Raw genomic sequence first — 11,193 nt, forward strand, 5'->3', positions numbered from 1 at the left:
TTTTAACATATGATTAAAAATATCCGTGTCTTTGGCAGCAGTAACTGTCGATATGATCAAGCTCCAGCTTTAGCTTTAAAGAAGGTAGCCATTATTTAGCACAGTCTAACAATTACCTTCATAGCTAATTGCCAAAGATCATTTCAGCAGCTTCGATCGTTCAGAGAATGTTGTTCAGAAACATTTTGAGCAATTTCCTGATGGAGCAATTTTAAGAAAAGGCCAATTTTCTGCCTGTGCAGAGTTTGCCCTGTCTATAACGTAGAAATCTGGTGGAAATAGAATTTATACAGTAGAATAAATTACTAATACAATATTAAAATTGAGTAAAAAAAATCGCACATCTTCAATTATATTTTAGTATAATTTTTTTGTATTTCTACTTAAATGCAGTATTTTAGGATTTATGCAGCATTTGTGAAGGTAGCTTGTGTCACTCTGTGCTTGTCAGTGAACTTAACTGTTGATATATTGCTGCATTACTTATTATTGCTGCTTTATTCATTCATTCATTCATTCATTCATTCATTCATTCATTCATTCATCTTCTACCGCTTATCCGAACTACCTCGGGTCACGGGGAGCCTGTGCCTATCCCAGGCGTCATCGGGCATCAAGGCAGGATACACCCTGGACGGCGTGCCAACCCATCGCAGGGCACACACACACACACTCTCATTCACTCAAGCAATCACACACTACGGACAATTTTCCAGAGATGCCAATCAACCTACCATGCATGTCTTTGGACCGGGGGAGGAAACCGGAGTACCCGGAGGAAACCCCCGAGGCACGGGGAGAACATGCAAACTCCACACACACAAGGCGGAGGCGGGAATCGAACCCCTACCCTGGAGGTGTGAGGCGAAAGTGCTAACCACTAAGCCACCGTGCCCCCCTGCTGCTTTATTTATTTATTTATTTATTTATTTATTTATTTATTTATTGACACCACATACTACTTTTTTTGGTTTACATTTAATTATATATATCTCTTCACTTTTTGATGTCTGACCGCTTCTTTTCTTTTCGACAGTTGCACGAATAATATAGAGGAAACACCAGATTTATTAATGGTGATGTAACTTCTGCATTCCATCATGAGTCTCAGTGACAATTGTATAAAGAAAACCTTTCGCCCTTTTGCATTGACCACTAAGATGAGCTACATTTATTACTCATCAAAGAAAGCAAAACATTACTTATGCCTAGAACTACATTATGAACTGGTATTAAAGACTAATCATATATCACATATACATAAATCATATAAACTAAAAATGATGTACTGTAAGATAATGTGCAGGTGTTGGGTATTGGTAATCAATATATAGCAATTAAAGGTAGTTAAAGTGGAAGCAGAAGGCAACATGACACAAAGTCCATTTCAGCCAAGGACCTGGATTGGAAATCAATCCCCTATGCAGCATCTTAATACGAAACAGTTGGTTAAGCATTGCACGTTTCAGTATACACATTCTGTCTTTGTGAACAGCTCTAAGTTTCTGGTGAGATTTCAAGCTGGAGTAAAATAGTCATGTTGTTCATTTTTGGTTGATGAAGAACACTGAAGCAAACTGGGGGAAAATATTATTATTTTATTTAATATTTTCTCTTACTATTATATTATATTCAGACCAAATTTTGCATAGTTATATAATGAGTCAGAGTCTTAGCATTTACATGACATTATATTATTATGGATATTATACAGGGGGGCATGGTGGCTTAGTGGTTAGCACGTTTGCCTCGCACCTCCAGGGTTGGGGGTTCGATTCCCGCCTCCGCCTTGTGTGTGTAGAGTTTGCATGTTCTCCCCGTGCCTCGGGGGTTTCCTCCGGGTACCGTTTACATTTAACGGTACCGTTTACCGTTTACGAGGAAACGGTACTCCGGTTTCCTCCCCCGGTCCAAAGACATGCATGGTAGGTTGATTGGCATCTCTGGAAAATTGTCCGTAGTGTGTGATTGCGTGAATGAATGAGAGTGTGTGTGTGCCCTGCGATGGGTTGGCACTCCGTCCAGGGTGTATCCTGCCTTGATGCCCGATGACGCCTGAGATAGGCACAGGCTCTCCGTGACCCGAGGTAGTTCGGATAAGTGGTAGAAAGTGAGTGAGTGAGTGAGTGAGTTAGTGAGTGAGTGGATATTACACAAGTACTGTTATTAACAGTACTACTTTATGTCAATTAATACTTGAGTGATACAAAAATTCACATGGATTGCTTATTTTTTTTTTTTGTAATTTTCATGCTGTTGGAATGTCATGTTCAATTGATTTCCACTGTATACTGTTTCAAACATGAGCCCATAGTACATTATTGATGTTTCATAAGCCTATTGGATTTGGTTGGTAAGGTGAAAGCTATTTATATCTGCTATAAAAAATGAATAAATAATTACAGAACTGGTTATTCAGATGTTCCTTGACATTAAGTATAAACAACTAAAAGCATGATGTCGTTCCTGCCTCAGCCCATATTCCACCAGACCATAGGTGACTATTTTTCTAGTCGAGCACTCTTATCATGTCTTATTCCTTACATATTCAACAGAAGAACATAAAAGATTGACAATATGTTGGTCTAGAAGTAGTTCTGGAGAGATTAGAGTGTTGAGAGGCAGGAGAGGGCAGGATGTTTTGGCTGCAGAAATCCTACTGCTAGCTAGCACACTAATACACTGTATCCCACCATATTCCTCCCAGGAATCCATTATATCAGATACTGAAGGATAAGTACTGGTAGCACAATCAAATTAGTTAAAGAACTCTCTCCCGAGAGAGCTGTGTCAGCGGTGTCTGCTGAGTGGCTATTAAAGGACATCCAGAAGAGCAGTGCTATGCTGATAGAATGCTGGCAGTGTGAAATCGGTCACCTTAGGTTAAGTCTAAACAGAACATTAAGCTGGAAATTCTTTATGGAAGGGTATCTTTAAAAATGTTGAGTAATGGGGTACATCACAATCAGCTCCCTAATTTATTAAGCTGGGCACTGACCTGAGTCGGCCATTTTAATGACAAAAATTGGAAATTTCTTCAAGGATCAATTGCAAAATCCTTCAAGACATGCTTTACCATTTGTTTTTCTATGTTTATAGCAATACTTCTACAACTGGCTTCATCCCTGGCATTCAGGTTTGAGTATTGAAGTGACACATGCTGCGAGGTGGAACAATGTACGGAGATGGAAATGTGGTGGAAAATTGCATGCTTTTTTATTTTAAGTGAAAGCAAAGTATTGGTAGTGCAGCTGGTGGAAGGTGAGCTGGTTTGCAGAAACATCTTGGTGCTGGAGTGGTGTGTCGGGCACAGGAGCGGTGCTTTGATGGCAGCTTGAGAGGCAATGAATCCTCAGTCTGGGGAGTCTGGGAAAAACAGTGGGACAGAAAGAACAGTGGGACAGCTTTCACTAGATCGCCTAGTCACCTGAGCCACTCCTGATTGCTTCCTCTGGTTTTGCCCCGCTTTACATTTACACTCAGTGGCGCTGTCCATGGTGCTGAAGTGTTGCTGTCTCTTCAAAACCACAGAATTCACAGGGTGAAGAGAGCCTTTGTGTAGCTTGCGTGCTGTGGTGTTTGTGCCACTTTCACAGTCTATTAAAAAGATTCATTGATTCTTGTTTATCTATATCAGTTTTCCCTGAACACATTGCATTTAAAGTTCAAAAAATCGGACTGAATGTCTGTCCCTTGCTGTATTACGTGCATGCACCTGTTCCTTATATCTTTAATCAATGACATTTATGGCCGTTAACCTTTTCAACCCTAGGCCTATTTTTTGTATTCTTGAAAATGCTCAATTTAAAATAAGTATATCTCAAAAACTACACGGTGCATTGGAATAATTCTGTTACTTAAAATGTCAGAAGGTGGACAGAAGAGAAGATGAAACTCATTCTCACTCACTCACTCACTCACTCACTCACTCACTCACTCACTCACTCACTCATTTTCTACCGCTTATCCGAACTACCTCGGGTCACGGGGAGCCTGTGCCTATCTCAGGCGTCATTTTGCATCATGGCAGGATACACCCTGGACGGAGTGCCAACCCATCGCAGGGCACACACACTCTCATTCACTCACGCAATCACACACTAGGGACAATTTTCCAGAGATGCCAATCAACCTACCATGCTTTGGACCGGGGGAGGAAACCGGAGTACCCGAAGGAAACCCCCGAGGCACGGGGAGAACATGCAAACTCCACACACACAAGGCGGAGGCGGGAATCGAACCCCCAACCCTGGAGGTGTGAGGCAAACGTGCTAACTACTAAGCCACCGTGCCCATCCAACACCCCCCCCCCTCCCCAGATTAATTAAAATAATAATAATAGGTGGTGGGTTTTTTTTGGTCCTGTGAGATTTGGTCACAGAGTGCTCATCCTTATTCCATTGGAATCTGCTTGTGTAACGTGTAATCCCTGATTGCTGCATATGCAGTGTTTACACGTTTTTTCTGTCTGTTAATTTAGCTGCTTGGTGTTGAATTGAGTTTTGTTTAGGTTAAAATGGTCTTTGTATTCTTATAGCTGAGTTTCTTTCCATACATCTGGTATGCTGCTTGTGTAGATACATTCATTCTTTGTATGCTTAAAAAGGATTTATAATTTCTGTCCTGGCTCACCTTCGGTACCAGGGGTGCGAGGGTGAAAGTGGTTAATATCTCACAGAGAATCTCCAGCCTTATAGTTCCATTCGCACTCTTGGATCCTCTTGTTCTCCTGTCCAGGAGAGTCCTAATTAGGTACAAAATGTTCCCTGTAAGCTCCATTATTTCAATTATATCTCCTTACTGTTATTGTGAGAAAGATCTTGAAAGAAATGTTTTTCTTTTAATAATAATTCTAATAGTTTTATTTATGAAATTAATAATGCCTGTTTGGTGGTAATGATGAGGATGTTATGTTATACACTGCTTTCCTCCAGTTCTGGAGACTGATAGATTTATGGCAAACTATCTTTACATTATTTTTTATGTTACTTGGCTTATGGTTTAAATGATCATCGTGTTTACAGAAATACATTTTTCTGACCTTTTTTTTTTTTTTTTAAGAACCAAGTTTTTTTTCCCCCCCAAGTGAACAAAACACCTTGCAATGATTCTACCATGAAAAACACTCAGTGCTGAAACAGGATCCATTATCCCGGTGCTATTTACTTTAAATACACCACTGAATAACTTTTTTAGTAGAGAAAAATATTAAAGTTTGATAGCTGTCATAGTCAGGCTGTCACAGTCTGTCAAAATGTGCAGCTTACTAACCCCTAGAGGTAAAATGTGGCAGAAACATCACTCCTCCAGAAAAAAGTTTAGCTTTCTATTTTTGCTATTCTATGGGACCAACTTTACATGATATAACCTTTGTTCCATATCACAGTAGTGCTTTTTTTCTTTTTCTTCTCCAGACCACTGACTTGCATTATTTGCCAGTTCCCAAAATTGCTTTGGAACACATGACCTCGACATATTTATCATGACTTATCATGGAAGTCCTGCTCAAACCACTGGCTCATATTATTTCTGTGAAAAGAAACCTTGCCAGTGGTGTCAGTTCTCATTAGGCATTTCCTATGCTTGAATCTCTATGACACAGGTAAACCAAAGAAGCAAAATGTATCACAGACTCAGGAATTCTACCGTTCCCCAAAAAATGTAACTGAAAGCAAACTATAAAATGTCATTAACAACAATAAAATAACAGATAATCTTATGTGTAATTAAACACATAAATAAGCACATATTTAATCATTGTTCAAAATGGTTTGCATGTTGGACATATAGTACTTACATATAGCACAAACATATAAACATATAACTGTATTTTATAATTTATTACCATTTCATTTCTTCCTGATTTATTGAAGTAAAAAAATCCCAAACAGGTCACAACAAACATTAAAACATCAACATAAGATACAGTAAATGGTATTACTTTATAGGTTTTCATTTTCAGATCTCACCTACCTTGTCCCTTAATCCCTTAACCAACTAATGTAAACCTTCATATCAATAATGTAATAATGCAATATGATGCCTGACTGTCACAGCTGATTTCATACTCTTTGTAATGCTGTACCATTGTTAAATGAAGTGACAATTACAATTCTTTCACAAAATAGTAATAAATGACTTTGGCCCTTTGGTAAATGTAGTTAGAGGATTTGTATATACAGTTTTTATGAATACTCATTCCACATTACTATTGAATTTTCAGATTTGTTTTGGAGAGAAGGTATTGATGAACGTTCTATAACAGCAGCTCTGATGATAGTAAATCCTACAGTAGGTTTATAAGAATGCACTTGTTTTTATCTATTATTTCTATGATCTTTTGGTTAAAGTTTTATATTAACATGATTAAAAACATCTGGAATTGTTGATATAGTGAAGCTTTCTTTGAAGAAATGCTAACTATGCATGAAGGAACAACTCTTTGTAGCTGCTCTTATCTATACTATACGTGACCAAAGGCTTGTGGACACAAACTGTAATTGTATAGCAGGCTTTTGTATGCTATAGAATTGCAATTTCTCTTCACTGGAAGTAAAATCCCCAACCTGTTCCTGCTTGACAATGCCCTTGTGCACAAAGATAGGTCAATAAAGGCATGGTTGGTGAAACTTGAGTGTCCTGCTCAGAGCCCTGACCCCAACCTTTCTGAACACATTTGGGATGAACAGGTACCCTGACTGAACCCCAGAACTACTCACCTACATCAGTGCCTACTTCACTAATGCACTAGTGGCTGAATGAACACGTATCCCCACAGCCACACTCCAAAAACTAATGGAAAACCTTTCCAGAAGAGTGGAGGTTATTATAACAGCAAAGAAGGACAAACTCTGCAACAGGATGTTTAACAAGCACATATGAGTTATGGTCTGTTGCCTTTATTTGGCCATATCGTTTCAGTGATTACAGGAACTTCTTTTACCAGCGTTCCTCAACATTAAATGCTCTCTCTAAGTATGCTATTACATATTAATTGTAGTTCAATTAGATAGTTTGAATAAATGTATATTTAATTTCATTTTTAATCACTATAAATGTTGTAAGGTGAATGTAAGTTTGGACCTGTTGGCATTCCTATTTGTTTTTTAGTCACTGAGTAATTGATAGTGATTACTGTAAAATGAATGCTAAGCTGAGAAATCAGTTTAATTTTAGCAAATATACTAAATATAAAATTTTCTTTGTCTTTACACAAAAATATAATGAATAAGTATTAATTTATCTAAATTCTGTCATGACATTTAAAAGAGAATCATTGTCACAATACAACCTAATGTCAACAAAAATCTGTCTCTTGAGAATCAGGTGTTATGCGAATTCAAAACTGAGACATACAGTAAAGCTCTTAGCTGACTTCTGCTGGATTAAGCTTTTATTCATGTTGATGCAGGTTTGGTATTGATTAAGCAGTGCTTATGTGGGTTTCAAGTATCCTTTTGACACTGCCATTATGTTAAGTATTAGCTATAAATCTTGCATCCAGGCTACATGGTAAAAACACTTTGAACGTTAAATGAAATGTTAACAATGAATTTAAAACTGGCTCTCAATCGCATCCAGCCAGATATGAATTGGACACGTTGCATGAAGAAGAACTCATCAAAAAATCAACAGCAATACTGTTTGGAACAGCCATCCAAACATATCACTGAAATAAATCTTTTATTGGTCTCATCGAGTCAGAGAAGCCTAAATGAGCCCAGCACTATCCTGTGAAACGTGAATGAAATTGTAATACCTTCTCAGATTGCGATCAGTGAGGTGGAGAAAGAAAATTTACTGGAAAGTAAAATAAATAAGAATTTATAGGGTTTAATGTTTGGATTTAACAGGTGTTTCCATACAGTAAACTCTTACTGTAAGAATTAATAGATGAGAGTACACAATACACATGGAATTTTTAGCATAAATGTGAAATAATCATGGTTTGGAAAACAGACTACTTTCAAATTCATCTTCAGTTGGTGGTATTTTCTGTATCTGGTTGGAACAAGCAACATTTTTGTGCTACCAGATAGACAAAAATTATATTTATTTCTAACCATAACAGAGTGTCAAAAGTAATTTATTAACCATAAAATTGTCTGAATATAACGGATTCAGAGATTAACTGACAGAGATGGAGCTATTAGTGTGTCAGAAGGCTCTAAGAGTCCGCTGTGTATAATGGACTAGACATCCAAAGGTTATTATATTTTTGACATACTGTAATTATTAACCAATCTTGTCAGCCACTGTGAAGAACAAACAAATACACGTACATTCACTGAAGACACACATTACCAAAGGAGCCCTTTATGGTCAAATAACATATACGTCATAACAAGCACTGCAACGATGTGACAGCACATCTGTGTCTCATTAAACACATCCTACTGTATATGGCTATGACACAAACTACATTAAGTATTAAAGGTCTTGTTAATAACAGAGGGACCATGAAGGACTGAATAACGCAAGAACACAGTGTTTAGGTATCATAGTACAACGTAGGCACTTCGGCAGTTACATCTTAGCCAAAATAAAATTAATTAAATCAAATACAGCTGCAGCTATTGAGTTGTACATTTTTTGAGTAAGACATTAATGATGACATAGCCATGATTTCATTTCATTTATCACATTTGATTTATGCTACAATTTGTGAATTTTAAGAATAACCCTGTAACCCTGTAACAGATGTTAATCCAGTATACAGTCCTGCAGAACGCATTGAGCAGATTTAGACGCACCATTGTTCAATTGCAGGTGTGTTTCCTCTGTGATTCTTACACACAATGCCTAATATAATTAACCCAACACTGCAGCGTAAAAGCCACGCAAAATAACTGAACCTAGCACAACAATTACGAGAGAACTGGAAAAGGAAAACGAAAAGGAAACCGTTTTTTGGACAATCCACTTTTCTCAATCTTAGCAATATATTTTATAGAAGAAGCTGTTGTGTATATCTTATACACACTGCATGCACTTGCAGAAATGTATTAGATTTAATTGTATTTCCAGGCTATACAATGACATTTAGTCAGCCATTGAGCCAATATGATGTCAAACAAAAAACACTTGTAATCCTGGCAGCCTTGTCATTAAATGTCTTGAAATACCAGTGTTTCTTACCACTTCTGCTAGACCTGCCTGCTTCGTCAGGATGATCTACTTCTGGTTGGATTCTCATAACTCAATGTGCACTGGCTACTGTTGAGAATGGCCCTGCTGTCTGGTGTTGATAGTGACACTTAGAAACCATGAATATGTATTTAAGATTGCGATTACCTGTTTTGCACTCCATCAGTGAATACTCGATTACTTCAACAAGATAGACTTCATGGTAAAACTAGACTGATTCGCCTGGATACACAGATACACAGTTGAACATACAGTACACAGTTATAGAAGGAAAGTATTTATACTGTAATAATACTATCTGGTGTCATCCAGACGAGGCTGGATCCCTTTTGAGTCTGGTTCCTCTCAAGGTTGCTTCCTAATATCGTCTCTGACTTGCTCATTGGGGATAAATGGTGTTAAAATGTATAATTTAATAGCGTGAATTTATGTATTTCTGTAAAGTTGCATGTCCATTGTTAATGAACAGTATTTGGCAGTGATGTTGGTCCCTATATTCAGTTGCTTTTCCTGAGTTTTCTATACTGTACTATAATAAATATAAATGAAAATAAGGCCTGCCAATCTCTGCTCCTGCCCTACTTTCTCTATATTAACATTAGCGCATTTAGACAGTTTGCACTGTAAGATGTACATTTTCAGAAGTGAATAAAGAAAACTGCATTGTGTATTTGTTTGTGGAGTGCTCAGGATGAGCTTTAAGGCTTGCTGCTATGCCATCATGGCTGTTCCCCATTAGTTAATGCTGACCCTAGGCTTTGATGTAGACACTACAAAACAGTACTGATTGTGTCCAAGTCTTTGCTAATTTGGGAACTGCTTGGCAGAGACTTGAGATACTCCAAGTGCCTGCGGGCATCCTCTTGGTTGTGCCGCACATAGTATATGACGTAAGCAATCACCATGGTGAACCAGCCGAACATGGTGACAAACATGGCCACGTCCGTCGTCTTATGATGAAAGTTGCAGAAGTTAATGCCGGAGTCCAGGACCTGAATGACAGGCTTGCCAGCATACTCATCCTGCACAGCTGTATGGCAGCTCACCTCGCTGGCGGTCTCAGGGTCAAGTTCTAGCTCACGCAGCACCTCCTGTAATGTGCATTCACAATGCCATGGGTTGTTTGCCAGACCAATCTTGGCATGGAGCCGTGCAAACGCCTCCTTGGGTACTCCGCGCAGGCGGTTGTGAGACAGATTAAGCATACGCAGGGTGTCCGAGATGCCCTGAAAAGCGCTACCATCCACACTGTCAATGGCATTGCGTGACAAATCGAGCTCCTGCAGGCGAGGAAGGTGTTTAAAAGCTTGGCCAGGGATCTTTGTGATGTGATTGGAGGAGAGCAGCAGGGCAACGGTGTCATGTGGTAGATCAGAAGGGATGGTCTCAAGGTTGCGGGAAGAACATTGCACTACCACCAGGCCATTCCTGTCTGTGCACAAACAACTCTTGGGGCATGCGGAAGCAGTGGTGCACAGAAAAAGCACTGTGAAATGCAATCTCAGCACAAGAGAATACACAGAGAGGAAGAAATTCTTCCTGGATGCAGAAATGCCCATAGGGAAACGCATGGTTTCCGCTACACTAGTGTTCAAGGATGATCATTATTAATCCATGTGATGCATAACGAGCATCCCAAAGTGACTTTTCTTCTTAGTAATCCATTAGGTCAAATATAGAATGCTGACTTAGCTGACCTAATATTTAATGCGATCATTTTAACGTTGGCGTTCAGAGAGACAGTGTATGTTATTTTTTGCTGTAAGAATCTGCAATGCATAAGGGCATTGTGACTGGCAGTTGAGTGCTGAAGACAGACATGTCTGAGCAGACTTTAAGTGCAGTGTGAAAGCAGGACAACACTGAAAGTGGGGCTGGACATACTGTAGCTCCTGAAAAAATATAAAATAACAAGAAAGAATTAGATACATGTGGAGGCCTAACATCACGGTATAAAGTTCAAATACAGATCAGTGCAGTTTGTTAGTCTTTAAGCTTGAAGAGTAAATCCAGGACCCCGATCAGGCAATATGTTTTACACTAACG

The 11,193-nt window shown here is 38.7% G+C and overlaps 1 protein-coding gene across 1 annotated transcript; it reads right to left on the minus strand.

Moving 5' to 3' along the window:
• Positions 1-9,743: 9,743 nt before the first annotated feature.
• Positions 9,744-10,792, minus strand: lrrc3 (leucine rich repeat containing 3). The gene has a single exon (XM_060877376.1). The coding sequence runs from the start codon at positions 10,716-10,718 to the stop codon at positions 9,918-9,920; it is 801 nt and encodes a 266-aa protein (XP_060733359.1). The 5' UTR covers positions 10,719-10,792; the 3' UTR covers positions 9,744-9,917.
• Positions 10,793-11,193: the final 401 nt, after the last annotated feature.

This window comes from Tachysurus vachellii, chromosome 8 (assembly GCF_030014155.1).
Source record: "Tachysurus vachellii isolate PV-2020 chromosome 8, HZAU_Pvac_v1, whole genome shotgun sequence".
NCBI classification, from domain to species: domain Eukaryota; kingdom Metazoa; phylum Chordata; class Actinopteri; order Siluriformes; family Bagridae; genus Tachysurus; species Tachysurus vachellii.